The sequence below is a fragment of the Podarcis filfolensis genome (genome assembly GCF_964270895.1).
Source record: "Podarcis filfolensis genome assembly, chromosome: 3".
Classification (NCBI taxonomy): Eukaryota; Metazoa; Chordata; class Lepidosauria; order Squamata; family Lacertidae; genus Podarcis; species Podarcis filfolensis.
The window spans coordinates 42,452,969-42,471,420 of record NC_139606.1 but is presented as its reverse complement, the minus strand read 5'-3'; the positions used below and the strand labels follow the sequence as shown (position 1 = coordinate 42,471,420).

Sequence of the window (18,452 nt, the reverse complement as noted above, 5' to 3'; positions counted from 1 at the left end):
TCCCCCTTCTTCAACCTCTGTCCAAATGATTTGGGAGTTCGCCTTAGCTTGCAGTTTGTGCTTTGCAGTTGAGACAGATCAGTCCTTAAAACCTAATCCTGAGATTAAGTCCCCTACTGCCAGTGCTCACTTAATACAGTTATTGGCTTAACTTTGAAGCTGGCATGCTGTTGTGCACCTGAAATAGATTCTAATGGTCCAGTCCTGCAGAATGCTAAACTAAGAGAACAGGTGCTGTGACTGGGCACAGTTTCCAGCATAAGTGAACAGCTCTTCTCTTTGCGCCAGCTGTAGGAGCCAACCCTAGTCTTTTCTAACATAGAAAGCTGTTTTATGTTAAGTCAGGCCATTGGTCCATCTACCTCAGTATTGTCTACATTCATTGGCTGCGTCTGTCAAGTGTTTCAGGCAGGGACATTCCCAGCCCTACCTGCAAATGCTGTTAAAGAAAACTGGGAATATTAAGCTGTGTCTTTTCCACTCAACATCATATAAGGTGCTGCTTTTTAGCTCCTGCAGCACCCACGGTTTCTTCCATGACTGCTTAAAGCCCGTCCTGCAGGATCAGGCCATATGTCTTAATGTATCCCATTAATAGGCATGTAACAATAATGTGTAAACTAAAACCTAATGCATATAATCTTTGGATTGTGCTTTCTTCACTCTTTTTCTGTAGCCCTGTGAAAGCAACACACAACAGCACTGATGAATTAATGAGCCATTTAATACTGGAAGAGCAGCAGAATGATACTGCTCAGGAAAAGCAAAACATTGGCTGTTCATTGGAGCAGCATAGTGGACAAGAGAATGTTTTTGTTCAAGCTGTCGCAAAGGAAGATAGTGAACTGATTCCTCATCAAAGGACTGGCAAGGACAAACGGATTGATAAATTTAAACATGATGTGTTGAGGCAAAATAGTCTCCCAAGTTCTTCAGTATTGCATCAAGACAAAAAGACTAACCAGGTAAACGGCATCTCAGTGTCTTAAAGAGATTTATGCAAGTATAAAGATCAGCTATGCACATATCATATTTGTTTGTTTGTTTGTTTAATAAGCAGATTGTACATAATATTCACTAGTTAGGCCCTTGGGTGCTACAAGGATTAATTGATTGATTATTTCTTCCTTAATATTTTTATCTCACTTACCTTCACCAAACACCAAATATGGTTAACTAAATTAGCCTCCCTAGAAAGAAGTCCAAGACACTGGGCTCAGCCAATATTATCTGTTGTTGAATCCCTACTATTGTTCCCCATTGTTTTCCTCTAACCCAGGGGTAGGTAACTTAAGGCCCGTGGGCCGGATGCAGCCCAGTCACCTTCTCAATCTGGCCCGCGGACGGCCCGGGAATCAGTGTGTTTTTACATGAGTAGAAAGTGTGCTTTTATTTAAAAAGCATCTCTGGGTTATTTGTCGGGCATAGGAATTCGTTCATATTTTTTTTTCAAAATATAGTCCGGCCCACCACATGGTCTGAGGGACAGTGGACCTGCCCACGGCTGAAAAAGGTTGCTGACCCCTGCTCTAACTTTTTCGCTGTTGCAGTTTCCTCCTTGACCTCTTCCTAGCTCACCTGTCTTGACACTCTTGGCTAATCTTCTCTGATTATGCAGCTTTGAAGACAGAAGGTGCCTTGTCTTCTGTGTCTGAAGCAGCTGAGGGCTAGGCAGCTGAATATCAAAGAAGTCTTAGTAGGCCTTTGTAATATTATCAACAATTGTGAACAATTCCTGTTAAATCAGACTTCTTTCCATCCCACTCTTACCCATGTTTACTCGGGTAAGCGAGATTAATTTCAGTGGGACTTACTTCCAGGCAAATTGTTTTAAGAATGCAGCCTTCACTTCTCTTAGTTTGCCCATCAGTAGCGGTGAAGCAGAGCCACTCTTCTGACAGCTGTGTCGCTGCACTACCTGGATAGAGCAGGGCAATGGAAGGTCAAGGCTGCTTAGGTGCACCAGCAGTAGTGCTGGATTGGCCAACAGAGCTCTGACCCCAGCCCCATCCAGGTAAGCTGCAGTGATGGCAGTGCCAGGAAGGCTGCTTCACCCTGCCACAGAAGCTGGTACCTCTGCATGGGCACACAAATTTGTTTCCTGGTTATTCTCATTTTCCAGACTTTGGGAGCTAAGAGGAAACTTTACACATGAGCTGAATAGCACAACACATTGAAATGTAATCTGGTATATATCATTGGTGTGGAACATCTATTCCCTTGAGTCTCATTAGACCTGCCAGCCTCAGAGGTTTGCTCACCAGGTTGTTTTGGGCACACTATGCCCTACTTTGCCTGGCCTGATGACCAGGGAAAGTTCTAACTAGCTAACAGGAAGTGTGCTCCCAATTCTTCCTTTGCATTCTGGCTTGAATTCAAGCAGATTCTTTCCTTTGAAGTTCGGTCACCTGATACCTGATGATTGACAGGTGAGCACTCTGTATAAAACTTCTTGTGTTAAGCTCATTGTAAACACTTGACTTGATTTTGCATTCAAAGCCAAGCTGGTTGATTTAATAATATATAATGTTGTCTCCAGACCCGTCTGTCCCACACTTGGACTAAAGAAGGTCTAAATTCGGTGATGAACAAACAAGTAACATTCAGAAATACCAAAAATACAGCTGCTGTACATAGAAAGAAATCTCTAAGTGGACCCCATAGCTCTGTTAGGAGTTCTGGATATGGAAGATCCAGTTCTCCATTAAAGCACTTTTCCACAATTAATGAGAAGAAGACATTAAAGGAAAACGTCAAAAAGCCAGTTTTAAAAACAAAATCTCCTCCAAGACAAAAAGGTAATGGATTTTTAGTGTGTCTTTAATGCAGATGTGTTTGATTTAATGTAGGGAAAATGTCAAGTGTAGGATTCCTCAAGGTTAAATATTACTGCATACTGCTTCTTGCAAGATGATAATACTATTTAAAAACGTGGAACTTTTAGATACATTCAAACATTGGTTTTAACCTAAAAAAATTTGTTGGTAGATTTACCAGTGCTCAACACAGCAACGTGATTGCACAAGGCATTTCAACTTCTTTAAAGCAAGGTGTAGTTAGTTAACTGCACTTCCAGTTTGTCAACTATATTCAGCAAACTGTTTGAGACTGCAGAGTATCTTTGACCTCGAGTTCCCGAGGCAAAGTCACTGTGGCCTGAGACTATTTGTAAGGCAGCAGATAAAGAGTTGGCCATGAAGGAGTCCCAAAGGGAAAAGATCACCCTGTGCATGCTCTTTTCCCTCAGCTTCTCATTACAAAGAGCTCCTGTGCATCTTCTCTAAACTGCTTTTTGAGGATGGGATAGATTATCAAGTTTGATGATTCAGGGAAGCAAGTCAGAATTCAAAACAAAAAATTGAGGACCTATTTGTTAGTGTCCTTCAGTTTGGTAAACACGGTGCTCTGTTTAGGATACTCTGAAAAATATAGAACTTTCTCCTAATTTGTTTACAATCCAAATCTAGATGAGGAGGAGGAGGAGTTGACAAAGTGAAGGGAGGCTGAGGCTGGGATAACAAGTTGTAAATGCATTCCTGTGCATACTTACCATGTGGTTAATCTGTATAGGATTTGGCTGCACAACATTAAGTGAAAGAATTTGTGCAAAGGATGTGTTTTAGAGAAGGATTTGATGTCAGAATTTTAGATACAATAAGTAGCAGTGGGATTTGTTTAGAGACCTTTGAGTGCCTTGTTTTAACATGCATGTTCCCTACAGGATTGATCCTTGTTTAAAGTGGATCCCCCCCCCCCCGAGAATTGTAAAGAGAAGATTATATGTCATTTTAAATACTTAGGGGGTAATGGGATATATAAAGAAGAATAGTGAACTGTGGAAAGTGGTTTGGAAGTATGGCAGCAGTATTTGGTTTTGTAATTTTAAAGCAGGAAGACAACAGCAGTGGGCAACATTTAATGTCACATGAGTGACCTCCACCTCCTCTAGAAGTTCCCTCAACACAGCAAAGAGGAGGAAAGTAAGGGGAAGTTATTTTATGGAAGCAGAAGTCTGTTCTACTAGTGAACAGGCATCATGGATTTTCGCCCAGTAGTAGTATTCGCTTTTCCACTTGTACATTGCATGATCTGTTCAAAGAAATGTTATGTCTCCATATAAATAGCTAGGGCTATTAAGATTACAGCGCCCACTATATTTTTTTTCTCATCAAAGAAACATTTTCTGGAACTATGACAATACAGACAGCAAACAATCCAGTTTCTACAAAGAGAAATTACTGTGCTACACCTGGACAATCATCTGCAAGCAGTCTTCAACAGCCAGCTAAAGAAAGTGACTCTTGCTTACAGACACACAATGTAAGTCATTACTCCTAAATTGAAATTTTTTAAGGGGACTTGCAAGGGAATAACAGTACTGCAGCAGATATAAACTTTTTGTAGAGTCGTAGGAATCCCTGCTGTCCTGGAGTGTCTCAGTATCACCCAGGTTGTCTACCCTCACAAATGTGAGAAGAGAATACATATGTAATTTGATGCACTCTATCTGTTCTGATCTGTGGCCTGATTTACACTGCACTTATAATGTAACTCCAAATCATTGCACAAAAAGTGTGTGCAGCATTAGAGATCCCGTTCAGGTTACAAAAGTGTGTTGCCTTCTCTTTGAATTTAATAGAGTAAGTGTCCACTGGAGGCAGGACAGCTGTCATTAAAAACTGCATAAGGTTGGATGCAGAGGTCCATAAATGAGAGTGTAGGAAGAGGCAACTTCTATCCCTGCTCATTCATGTAAGCCTTCATTGAATCATAGCCTCTGGCTGGTGGAGCCAGTGTGGTGTAGTGGTTAAGAGCGGTAGACTTGTAATCTGGTGAACCGGGCTCGCGTCTCCGCTCCTCCACATGCAGCTGCTGGGTGACCTTGGGCCAGTCACACTTCTCTGGTTTTTTTTTAAAAAAAATATTTAATGAAATTTTACAGACAAAAGAGAATTACAGAATAAAAAAAGAAAAAGAAAAAAGATACAAAAATGCAAAGAAAAATACAAAATACATGAAGAAATAAAAAACAATTTAAAAACAAATCAGTCTTTTCGTGTCTTATATTTCAATTACTTGTTTCCTGACCTCCTCACACCTCCCTTTTTTGTATTCCAATTCACATAGTTAATTCAGCAAATCCTTTCCCTCTTTGTATTTATCTTAATTGTATATCTTAACATATCATAACTTTATACTTTCATCTAATTATCAGTCCATTTTTACATATTCTTTTTAACCTTATTGCTAAAGCCACTTCATTTCAATCCAACATCATTTTAGCATTCATTAATTTTACAATGTTTCTGCAAATAGTCTTTAAACTTCTTCCAATCTTCTTCCACCAACTCTTCTCCCTGGTCTCGGATTCTGCCAGTCATTTCCGCCAATTCCATATAGTCTATCACTTTCATCTGCCATTCTTCCAAGGTGGGTAGATCTTGTGTCTTCCAATACTTTGCGATGAGAATTCTTGCTGCTGTTGTTGCATACATAAAGAAAGTTCTGTCCTTCTTTGGCACCAATTGGCCGACCATGCCCAGGAGAAAGGCCTCTGGTTTCTTCAGGAAGGTATATTTAAATACCTTTTTCATTTCATTATAGATCATCTCCCAGAAAGCCTTAATCCTTGGGCACGTCCACCAAAGGTGAAAGAATGTACCTTCATTTTCTTTACATTTCCAACACTTCTTATCAGGCAAATGATATATTTTTGCAAGCTTGACTGGTGTCATGTACCACCTGTATATCATTTTCATAATATTCTCTCTTAAGGCATTACATGCCGTAAATTTCATACCGCTGTTCCCAGTCAGCAAACATAATGTTATGTCCAATATCTTGTGCCCATTTAATAATTGCAGATTTAACCATTTCATCCTGCGTGTTCCATTTTAACAGCAAGTTATACATTCTTGAAAGTATCTTAGTTTTGGGATCTAACAGTTCTGTTTCCAATTTTGATTTTTCCACCTGGAAGCCAATTTTTTTGTCCAAATTATAGGCCTCTCTTATTTGATAATAATGAAGCCAGTCTCGCACTTTATCTTTTAATTTCTCAAAACTCTGCAATTTCAATTTCTCTCCTTCTTGTTCCAATATTTCCCAATATTTCGGCCATTTGGCCTCCATATTGAGCTTTTTCTGAGCCTTCGCTTCCATTGGTGACAACCACCTTGGGGTTTTATTTTCCAATAAGTCTTTGTATCTTATCCAGACATTGAACAATGCTTTCCTGACAATATGGTTTTTAAATGCATTGTGTGCTTTAACCTTGTCGTACCACAAATATGCATGCCACCCAAAAACATTATTAAAACCTTCCAAATCCAAAATGTCTGTGTTCTCAAGAAGCAGCCAGTCTTTCAACCAGCAGAATGCTGCTGATTCATAGTAAAGTTTAAGGTCTGGCAGGGCAAATCCGCCTCTTTCCTTTGCATCAGTTAATATTTTAAATTTTATTCTGGGCTTCTTGCCCTGCCAGACAAATCTAGAAATGTCTCTCTGCCACTTCTTGAAACAGTCCATCTTGTCCAAAATTTGCAATGATTGAAACAAAAATAACATTTTTGGCAATACATTCATCTTTATAGCTGCAATTCGACCCAACAAGGAAAGCTTCAAATTTGACCATATTTCTAAATCTTTTTTCACTTCTGTCCAACATTTCTCATAGTTATCTTTAAATAAATTTAAGTTCTTAGCAGTCATATTAACCCCCAGATATTTTACTTTCTTAACTAATGTTAAACCTGTCTCCTTCTGAAACCTCTTTCTCAATCGGTGTTAAATTTTTTTCAAGAACTTTAGTTTTTGACTTGTTCAGCTTAAATCCTGCCACATGACCAAATTCTTGAATCAGTTCTAATACTATTTTCGTACTAGATTCTGGCTCCTGTAACGTCAAAACTAGGTCATCTGCAAAAGCTTTCAATTTGTATTGTTTGGCTCCGACCTGGATACCATTAATCAGACGGTCCCTTCTAATCGTATTTAGCAAAACCTCCAGGACCGAAATAAAAAGCAATGGGGAAAATGGGCAGCCTTGTCGTGTACCTTTCTCTATCTTAAATTCCTCTGTCATCACATTATTGACTATTAGCTTAGCCTTTTGTTCTGAGTAAATTGCACTTATACCATTTTCAAACCCTTGACCCACCCCCATCCCCTGGAGATTTTTCTTCATAAAATTCCAATAAATATTATCAAAGGCTTTCTCCGCATCTATGAAAATTAAAACTGCTTTAGTATTAATATTCACTTGCAACTTCTCCAAAATGTTGATTATGTTCCTCGTGTTGTCAGACAAGTGCCTACCTGGGAGAATGCCAGCTTGGTCCTTATGTATCTCTTCCACTAATACTTTTTTTAATCTATTAGCCAAAATATCAGCAAATATTTTGTAATCCACATTGAGCAGGGATATGGGGCGGTAGTTCTTAAGTTGTGTCTTTTCCGACTCAGTTTTCGGTATAAGTGTAATATAAGCTTCCTTCCACGACTCTGGCGCTTTTTTCCCCTCCAAAATTTCGTTACAAACCTCCTTTAGTGGCTGAATTAACCAATCCTTCAAAGATCTATAATATTTTGAGGTTAAACCATCCGGCCCTGGAGATTTACCCAACTGCATATTCTGAATGGCACCTTCTACCTCCTGTTCTGTAATTTTATAGTTCAGCATTATCTTGTTTTCCTGAGAGATTTTTTGTAATCCATTTGTTTTTAAAAATTGGTCTATATCAAACTCTTTCTGTGGCCCTTGTGTATATAACTGTTTAAAATACCTCTGGAAGCATTTTCTAATCTCCACTGGATTCTGAATGTTCTTTCCTTCCACTTCCAAATTAGTGATAATATTGAGCTTTTGTCTTTTTTTCATTTGCCAAGCTAACAATTTTCCACATTTATTAGCCGATTCAAATGTCTTTTGTCTCATTTGTTTAATTTTCCATTCAATTTCCTGGTTCATCATCTTCATATATTGCACTTGATATAACTTTATATCTCTCAGAATCTCTTGTGACTTTGGTTTCGCTCTTAGTTTCTTCTCACCCTCTTTTATTTTTTCCAAAATTTTATCTTTTTTTCATTTTGGGCTCTCTTCTTTATTGTATTCTGTTGGATCAGAAACCCCCTCATAACTGCTTTACTTGCATCCCAGATTATTCTTTTTTCAATACTAGTATTCAAATTTATCTCAAAATAGTCTCTCAAGGTTTTTTGGGCCTTCTTAACAACCCCTTGATCTCTAAATAAGGTGTCATTCATCCTCCATCTGAAGGAACCGATTGGTGTTAGTTTCATCTCCATTTTCACAGCATTATGGTCGGAGCAAGTTTTTGGGCAAATTTCCACTTTTCGAGTCTTAGGTGCCAGTCCTCTAGTTATCCATATTTGGTCAATTCTAGTCCATGTCATTTTGGCTTCAGAGAAGAATGTTCCCTCTCTTCCTAAGGGGTTCTTAATTCTCCAAATATCGATCAAGTCCATATTGTCAGTCAGTTCAAAAAAGGTTTTTGGTAGTCTGCCATCTTTAGTTACAATCTGTCTCTGTGACTTGTCCATATTTGTAGATACCACTCCATTCATATCTCCCATCATAATAATGTTGTAATCCGTGTAGTCTAACAATGTCTCATGCAATTTCTTAAAAAAATCAGATTTCCCCTCATTTGGTGCATAAACTCCTACTATTAAAAATTTTTCTCCTTGTGATTGAATTTCGATTGCCACAAATCTTCCTTGATCATCTTTAAAAACAAATTTCGGTGATAGGCTCTCTTTGGCATAGATTACAACTCCTCTCTTTTTGACCTTATCCGATGAAATAAGCTCTTGACCCAATCTTTTATTAATCAATACTTTCCTGTGTAGCCTTATCATGTGTGTTTCCTGTAAACAAATTAAGTCCAACTGTTCCTTTTTCAATAAATGAAAAACTTTCCTCCTCTTCTCCGGGGAGTTAAATCCATGAATGTTCCAACTTAGCAATTGTAGAGACATTGTGTAATTATTCTACTTTCCTCCAACTGCTCCCAGTAATTCCTCTTGTTCTGACGGTGGTATCACTTTTGCTGGTTTGTCCAATCCCAAAGATGGTGGTGCTATGTCTAATACTCCTGGTTTTAAGGCTCTTAACTCTTCTAAAGCTTCTTTCTGCAGGTCTTCTTCGTGGTCTCTCAGAAATTTTCCCTTGTCTTCCACTGATCTTATTTTAATTTTTTTCCCTTTAAATGTAAAGGATAGGCCCTGGGGGAATTCCCACCTAAAAACAATTCTGTTTCTTCTCAGCAGGGCCACCAAGTCTCCGTAGTTAGTTCTAAAATATTTCGGAATATCCTTAAAAATCTCCACTCTTCAATCGTTTATTTCCAAGCTTTTCTGGTAGTGCAGAGTCAGTATTTTATCTCTCTCTTCTTTCGTTCGGAGGGTGACCAAACAGTCTCTCACCCTGTTCTTTCTCCCTCCTCTTCCAAGTCTGAAAGCACTCACTATCTTGAAGTCTTGATTAGCATCCAGATTCCAAAATTTTGCAAATTCCTGCTCAAGGTAGTCACATAGGTTATCTTTTTCAAATTCCGGTACCGCCCTGATCCTCAAATTAGTCTGTTTCTCCCTCAGTTCAATCATAGACAGAAGCGACTGATGGTCCCCGAGCTGTTTGCGCATCGGTTTTATTTCTTCCTCTACTGCCGCTGCTTTTTCTTTTGCTTCCTCAGCTGTCTTTCGATTAGAGGCAGATTCTTGCAACAATTTTTCAATAGATTCTGTATTGGAATTCACCTTCTGTCCCAAGCTATTAATGCTAACAGTATTCTGGTCAATTTTAGTTGTTTGTTCAGTAACTTGTTTACTTAGGCTTTCCAATTTTTCATAAATTTTGCTTAGTACCGAAGTGAATCCCTCTTCTGAGGCCATTCCTTTTAACCCAGCTTGTGCAGTATCTTCCCCCTGTGTCACAGGAGGGCCAGGAACAGATGGTCTACGCTGCTGGGATGCTGCACTAGGCTGCTGCACTCTAACCTTGCCGGATCTTGTTGTTTTTTCATTCATCACCCTTTGTCTATGAGTCAAGGTCAATCCCACGGTAAAAGCTTGCAATGGAAATTCCCCAGAGTTAAAAGTTAAGAGTGGAAAAATCCCCCAGCTGGGTGTATAGTTCCAATGTTCCTCTAGGGGGACACTGTAGCAGTCATTAATGTTACAATAAAATGTCTTTTCCAACTTTCCAAAGTCCCCCTCGGCAAAGCAGGCAACAGTTTCAAATCCAGAGAAGACCTTTAACAAATATCTCCTTTGCAGAGTTAACCATTAAAAAGTTACATTGTCCATAAGTAGTGCGACTCTCAGTGCAACAATTCTAACGATCCTTGCAGTCCGTTCCCAGGAATTAGGTGGTGGTCTCTATTCCCTTTTCCTTTCTTTTGCAGGCAAAAAAGTCACTTTCCCCTCCTCCCCCCCCCTCCTGCAACCTGGGGAGGGAGTTCTTTTACTTTGATGTTCAGATTTGGAACTTTGAAGCACCGCTCTCCAGGTATTAGCTCAGAGAGTCTTTGCTTTGATCTGTATACAGAAAGGAAGGCGGACTTCCTGTTTACACCTTCCCGCTTCAGTGCCGAATCAATCCCTTTTTTCTCCTTTTAGTCCCAGATCTTAAGCTTCACCTACTCACGGGTAGTTGTTTAGCAGCCGAATTGTCACAGGAAAAAGGTCAGCGCTCTCCGGCAACAGCTGTGCGGCTTCACCCCACAGAAAGAGCAATTGACTCTCAGCACCGCGCCAAGCTCCCGTTGCGGGGTTCCTTCGCAAATCCGGGGGGCGCTAAAGGTGCCCGCCGAGTCCCACGTTCACAGGCTTCTCCTGCCTGTGATTTTCGAAAGGGTCTCCGCTTCGCCGTAGCGGACACACCCGATTTCCGCGGAGCTTCTCCCTCCAGACTAGAAGGAGACCGCCATTGCCGTTGGCGCCGCCTCCGGAAGCCCCACACTTCTCTGAAGTCTCTCAGCCCCACTCACCTCACAGAGTGTTTGTTGTGGGGGTGGAAGGGAAAGGAGAATGTTAGCCGCTTTGAGACTCCTTTGGGTAGTGATAAAGCGGGATATCAAATCCAAACTCTTCTTCTTCTTCTTCTGCATAAGGCAGACATAGGCAAACTCGGCCCTCCAGATGTTTTGGGACTACAATTCCCATCATCCCTAGCTAACAGGACCAGGGGTCAGGGATGATGGGGTTTGTAGTCCCAAAAACATCTGGAGGGCCGAGTTTGCCTATGCCTGGCATAAGGAGACCTTTTGATTTTCCATTTGTGGAAATACTAAATTAGACCCAACCCATAGTAAATGAAATTGATTTCACTTCATCTCCAATGGTTCTCCATCTATTAATTTGATAACATCCATATCTATGCTACAGCACAGGGTGCTCCCAAACAACTGACTACATTTTTAATGCATGAAGTTTTTTCTGCAGTGCCAAAGCTACCTCACACTTGAAACGAGTTGACCTTGAAGCTGACATCTTGTTTCATGGAAAACTCACTTGCATTGTTGTTGTTTTCCTCTCTCAATTTAAAATGCTAAATGGTTCTCATAAAATTCAGTCTTTGAAAATTTTGAAACTTGCAATTTGTACTACAGAAGTGAAAGAAAATGATCCATAAATCTTGGTTGTGTGATGAGCTGTCAGAATAGTATACTTTTTCCCCACAGCAGGTTGCCTCATATTCTCCATCCCAAAATAGTGGGAGGGAGCTTTATTTACTGCAAAGAGTTCAGGAAGCAGAGGAAAAATTGGCCGAAGCCCATGATTTGATTCAGAATCTAAAAGCCGCATCTTTGCAAAAGGAGAAGGAAATGGAGACTAAGATCCTAGAAATGAAAATGCAACAAGATAAAGACCTTTTTCAGCTAAACCAAGAAAATTACATTCTTCAAACACAGGTACTATACCTAGTTATATCCTTTCCCTGTTCAATTTTAAAAAAAAACACTTTTAATACAGTTCACTAAAAACAGCATTTACTATATATTTCATTTTAGTTCTGATAAAATCAAATTGGGAATCATGGCAAGCCATGGATAAAATGTTGTCTCTCATAGCTAGCTAAAACACCTTGCAGGAAGTGACCTTTTGCGTTTAGAAAGCTATTTCAGCTGGTAGCCAAGCAAGCTGCTCCCCACCCCCTTAATATGTTTTGCTATATTGCAAGGAGACAGGCATAAGATACAAATAAGAGAACAGTCTGTTAAATGTACAGGAATCTGTTAATAAGGGCTTTTTCTTCCTAGTGATTTTATGAAGTATACGTTATTCATAGTTCATGTTTTCTCAGCTAAATAACAGAGAAGACCCGAACAAAGGAACAAAGTTGTCAAACGCTTTGGAAAGAATTCCTGATGATGGAGAAATGCTGAAAGAAATCCAAAAAGAAGTCCAAAATCAGGAGACTCTCCTTCAAGGGTATCAACAGGTAGATATACTTAATACTGTGGCTTCACTGAGTAAAACTTACAAAGTATTTACACAGTCAGTTTTTAAAGCTGTATCCAGGTTGAGAACTATGGTGCATTATATTAAAATAAAAGGAGAGGTGGGGAGCTTGATAGTGAATTGACCAGATTGTTGAAGGTCAAAGGCAATGGCCCTCACACCACTTATGGAAGTGCGTGGAACAGGTCTCGGTGTTTCGATTTCTGGGAATGGAGTTGAGAGATGACCTAACCTGGGGAGAAAACAGCAAAGACCTGATGAAGAGAGCACAGCAGAGGTTATATTTTCTGAGAATCCTCCAGAAAAACAATCTCTCAAAGGACCTGTTGATGGCATTTTATCATTGTACTGTGGAGAGTGTATTAACTTATGGTCTGTGTGTGTGGTTTGGGAGCTGCACGGCCAGGGAAAAAACAATGCTATCCAGGGTTGTAAAGACTGCAGAGAGAATAATTGGGTGCACTCTTCCCACCTTAGATCAAATCTATGCTGTCAGGTGCCATAAGAAATCTGCAGAGATAGCACAGGATAGTACACACCCTGGAAATTATCTCTTTCAGCTTCTGCCTTCTGGAAGAAGGTATAGGGTTATAAAGACCAGGACTAGCCTCTTGAGAAACAGTTTCTATGCAAATGCAATTCTGGTTCTAAATGTAGCATAAGGAGTCTCTTTAGTATATTGTATTTTAAAATGGGGTTTCAGAGTTTTTAGGGGTTTTTGAATATTTTATGTAGATTTCCAATTTCATTGTTCTGTATGGGACAATGACAATAAAGATATCGTATATGAAAAGACATTGGTATCTGAAATTGGTAGATAAAAGACTGATAATGAAGGTAGAGCAGCTGGACAATTGCTGGGACATGCATGAAAATGTTAGTCCATTCATAAGCAAGGGACAATGTACATTGATTAATTCAATGAGGTACTTATTTATATGGAGCAGGAAGAAAAGGCGACCCTTCTGGAATTTGTAAAGAGTAATTTCTAAGAAGTGTCTTTCACATGAATACATAACTAAGTGAATTAATCCTTGATATTTCAATGAAGGAAAATGAAAGATTATATAAGCAAGTGAAAGAGCTGCAGCTAAATAACAAGAAAAATGAAGAAAACATGTTTAAAGAGAACCAGCGTTTGATGGCTGAGTTGGTGTCTTTACGGTGAGCCCCAATGAACACTATAGGTCTCTTTTCCAAGTAAACGTACATAGGATTGAAATGCATGTCCAATTTTTTGTGTGGAAGGGAGTTAAACTTAATTCTTCCATTGAAGTCAGCTTAATCAGGCTTAGGATCACAGATATCATTTATTTATTTTAGAAAATTATATACCATTTGACTGTAGCAGCAGTCATGTATCAAAGCTGGCAAAGAGTTTGGGTGTCTTCTTTTCAGTGTCCCTTCCATTTCTTTAACTTTTCAAGAAGTAGTATAACAATGATTGTTTGTTTTATTAAATTTAGTCGCTTGTCATCTAAAGAGTCTTCAAGGAACTTACAGTGAAAAATATATATACATGAATACATTATACCAAAGAAAAGGGGTATCATACAACACATTAACATTCCATTCGACAAAAGGGGGAGAGGACCCTCACTAACACTTATAGAAAAAGTAGTTACTGTGTGTTAAATAGGTTGAAGAAAATCATATGAATTGCACTTTTTCAGTGACAGAATACACCTACCAGTAAATAAGACCAAGGGTATAATCCTCTACCCCCATCTTTCTCACCCATGTTTCAGTAATGCATGCCATTGGGCACTCTCATCCATGAATGAGCACTGTCTTATTCTGTACAGACCTGGCATTTAGCAATAGCACCACCAAGCTGTTGGGCACAGTGGAAGAGCATCCAACAGTATTCTGGAGCTGTGGGGAGGCAGATATAGGCATCAGATGTGAGCATCTTTTGTTCCATTGCCACCACTAAGCTGTGCCTATTTTTTCCTTCTGTCACCAAGTTGCATGGTCCCCTGTGCCCTGGCTCTGTGCAACTCCCTGCAAATACATGCTGCATGCAGATTACCTTTTCACATCAACCCCTAATGCATCATAGCAGTCAACAATACAGTGCCCATCCAACCAATTCACCATCACATAAAGAGAGAATACCCATGCAGCAGGGAAGGAAGGGGGAAGGGGAGGCGGAAGACACAATAAATCACAAGAGAGAGGGGGAGAGAAAGTCTCAGGTGGCCTATCCCAAAGCTCACTTGGGGTACTTTAACATTCACCCACCCCTACTTCTTACCTATGGGTCTTGACTCCCACTAGATTCACAGCCTCTCACTCTGAAAATAGACATTCACCAATATTTCTCACCAGAGAGAATAAAACAGTCTTCCAACAATCAGCACCAAACTATACCTTGACGTGACATGTGAATCAGGCCAGCATGAGTTAACAAGGACTGGATATTTTAAAAATTACTCTGATTTAATTGCAGGAATAGTGTTTAGATAGAACTACTTCAACAAACCATGAGCTGTATAAAATTAATAATCCTCTCTTTTTTTCAAAATTAAACTAGAGAGCAACAGGATAAAAATAACCTTTTGTCATGTGGAGTGCAGAATGCTGAATCAGCTGGGAATCAGAGTTTCACTGACCTGATTTTAGAACTTCGGGCTGCCAAGGCAAGTACTTATGCTTTTTCTTTAGACTAGTTTGCTGAAATAGTCACCACTTAAAACATTATACATTTTGCCAACAAGTTGCTATTACTCTTATTTATTTTTATATCAAATAATGAAACAAATGGGCCATTTACGATAAATTGCTGTGGCCAAGCTGCATGGAGACCTCTAAACAAGACACTATAATTTGCATTATATTGACTCTGCTGGCACAAGGGGAAATAACAAATCTGCTCCCCTCTGCTGTGCAGGTCAGGCTCTTTTTTCCCATGCTGTGGCCCCAGCACAGCAGATCCATGCCTGGAAATCTCTCACTTTATCCAGGCATCAGTTCAGTTCACTTCAATGGTCAGAAGAGGTGTTATCCTCATGGCTGAATTGATTTTCGAATGCTGTGTTACTTTTATTGTTGTTAGCCGCTCTGAGCCCGGCTTTGGCTGGGGAGGGCGGGATATAAATAATAAAAAATTATTATTATTATTATTATGGCATGTTTTCTGTATCTCTCTTTTGTTTTCCTGGGGTGTGGGGCATGAAGACTATAGAAAGCAATTTGCTCGAAGAGAGAAAGCGTCTAAAGCAAGACAAGCAAGCCCTTGAAGTAGATTTGGTGCAAGTGAAGAAGGAACGAGATTTAGCAAGAGCCCAAATCACTTCCACTTCAGGTAAAGCACTGCTTTTGAACAGGTTAATCCTCCGTTTAACAATAAGATCTTTTACTTCACTGAATATAAAATCTGTGTTTCCATTAATACTGTATTAAGCTTTTGTGATACTGTGTCTTGCATTAACACACCAGGGAAGAGTGGGGTAATCAAGAGAGATGGCGGGGGCAGTAGCTGGATTATATGTACACTGGCAGCTACCCCTCCAGAAACACGTGAGCAGGGTACTGCACAACACTTGCTTCTGTGAGTTGTCTACCAGGGGGTGGGCCTCTGTGATGGGAATCTCACAAATGAAACCATTTACAAGCATAGGAAGCTGCCTAATGCAAGGTCCTCCTCAAAGTGTTGGGTCTTCTCCATCACCTGATCTTGCTCCTTTCTGGAGATGCTAGAGATTGTACCTAGGGCCCTTTGCATGCAAAGGAAACTGCTCACATATGAGTTGGGGACAGGCAACAAGAGCAGTTCCGAGAGAGAAAGTGTGCATCAAAGACTGGGGGCAGTGGGAGAAATTTCCCTAAATTCCTTTTGATGGCAACGTGGGATGGAATTATTGGAGGGGGGGTGTTGGTTCCAGGCCACTGGTTCTTTGCATATCAGTAGTAGTCTGGTCTTCCTATGTGTATTATTAGAATGGAAAGGAAGGAATAGCAGCTCTCGAAAAAGCTCTCTGCCACCACAACAAATCGTCAGACTTTAAAACAATGATTTATAGCTTTTCTTTACAAGCATCATTTTCACCACAAAGAGGAAATCTAAATATCTTACGGCTTTTGTAGAAAGCTTTAAGATATTTAAAATTAATTTGCCTCTATTTTTTCCCCAATGCCCAAAATAAGCTTAGTCTTGAGTCAGATATGCTTTGTCACACTTTTTTAATTGGAACATTTTCTTCCTAGCTGAAAAATCATATGAGATGAAGATTGTTGAAGAATCATACAAAGACGAAATTGGTCGCTTGCAGAAAAGACTCCAGTGGTATGCAGAAAATCAGGAACTCTTAGACAGAGATGCAGCTCGCCTTCGAGGAGCTAAAGAAGAAATTGATAAACTGCAGCATGAGGTGATTGCATTGTCAGACTTCCCTCCAGTACCGTTCAAGGCAGTAGCAAGGCAAAGACCGTCTGAGACCAGCCAGCAAAATCTTACTTTTTCACATAGACATAAGAGAAAAGGCTAGGGTACCATGCAGTCTGAACTTCAGGAATTTTACTTTGGGAATTGTTGCTGCAATTCCCTTTTGGCCAGAGCTGAGTAGTCACACTTGGGCTGAATCCCATCTAATGTCCTTCAGGTTTCCAGCTGTCAGGGGCTCAAGCAGTTCTGCTTACACATTTATGATTATAGATTTATCTGTCATAAAGTTCCCAAAGGCATGACTTTCAGTCACAGGCTGCCAAGCAAGCTTCCCCGTCTCAGCCTATGGTCTCCCTTTCTTTGGTTTCACGGTAGGTCAGGGTTTGTCTGAATCTAGGCTGTAATTCAGTTTCCACTCCAGAATATGTAGTTAGAACATTCTGCGCATGAGGTTTGGCACTAACTAAACTGGGATAAAACGACCCATTCATTTACCATGCTGGTACTGATTTTCCCCTGCTGCTTAAATTACAAGTTTTGTAAATAAGATTGAGGGGATCATTTCCTATGCACCGTGGTTACCAATTTCTGTGTTTATCGTTCTTGTTCGTACACATGCAAGTCTTTAACGGTTTTAAAGAAGAGGCCGTGCTAATGATAAAATGAATGGATTGCTTACATCACTCTTCTGTGTGCCTTTCTGTGTACTGTGTAGGTGGATCAGCTTAGAAGTGAAGCTGGGAATCAGTCTGCACAACAAAAGAAACGGTTGAAGGACAGAGCGGCAGATGCCAAACGAATACAAGACCTTGAGCGGCAGGCACGTAGTACAACAATTCCCCTTAACAGTCAAGGGAGCAAGGGAGGAAGGATAGTCTCTGCTGGTAATTTAGTGTGGTGAGCCATACTCTGGCCTCTATTCTTACGAATCCAGTTTCGAGATGTATGGTAGCATCAGAGACGTGTTTAGGCACTTGTAGGGCTGATCTTAATTTGTTTAGATTGTACCAGTTCTAATGGTGCACAACTAGCAAAGAGTGATCTCGGTGTGACATCTGTCAACCCACTGTTTGCCAGAGTTGATTCGGTTGCTAAAATTAGGTAAATGGGAGTGCTATAGGACAGAGATGGGGACACTGTGGCCTTTCAAATGTTTGTGGACTCCGGCTGCCTTTGCTTGGCCTTGGCCAGCATGACTAGTGGTCAAGAATGGAGTTGTTGTCCCAGCCACATCTGGAGGGCTACCGCTTTCCTCATTTATGCTTTAGGAGAGAAGAATAATGGCAAATCATCGACACAACGAAACACTGCTTCCCATATATCTTAACTATATATTGCATTGTTTCAAATAGCATTATATCCAAAGGTAGGGCACCAAATTCCAGGTAGGTGAGGAGCATCGAGTGTCAGAGAAGAAACTGCAATCCAGACTTCAGATATGGGATAAGTAATAGGTAATGAAGTTTTTACTACATGTGTTTATGAAAAAAAATAAAGATTTTTATTAATTATGTGGTCTATAGATATTGATGTCAGAGATAATTTTGTGGTTTTAATAGTTGATTCATGTAATTTG

The 18,452-nt window shown here is 40.0% G+C and overlaps 1 protein-coding gene across 3 annotated transcripts in view; it reads left to right on the top strand.

Annotated features, from left to right (window-relative positions):
* CEP162 (centrosomal protein 162) overlaps positions 1 to 18,452 on the top strand; it is a 40,637-nt gene that overhangs the window by 16,370 nt on the left and 5,815 nt on the right. For 2 of the 3 annotated variants that reach the window (XM_083608224.1, XM_083608225.1), the window contains exons 13-22: positions 677 to 965; positions 2,540 to 2,798; positions 4,175 to 4,320; positions 11,709 to 11,939; positions 12,332 to 12,469; positions 13,541 to 13,653; positions 15,026 to 15,131; positions 15,670 to 15,796; positions 16,699 to 16,862; positions 17,592 to 17,696. In XM_083608224.1, the coding sequence (XP_083464350.1) occupies positions 677 to 965; positions 2,540 to 2,798; positions 4,175 to 4,320; positions 11,709 to 11,939; positions 12,332 to 12,469; positions 13,541 to 13,653; positions 15,026 to 15,131; positions 15,670 to 15,796; positions 16,699 to 16,862; positions 17,592 to 17,696 (1,678 nt within the window). The remainder of the gene's footprint in view (positions 1 to 676; positions 966 to 2,539; positions 2,799 to 4,174; positions 4,321 to 11,708; positions 11,940 to 12,331; positions 12,470 to 13,540; positions 13,654 to 15,025; positions 15,132 to 15,669; positions 15,797 to 16,698; positions 16,863 to 17,591; positions 17,697 to 18,452) is intronic. The other variant, XM_083608226.1, reaches the window with a different exon arrangement.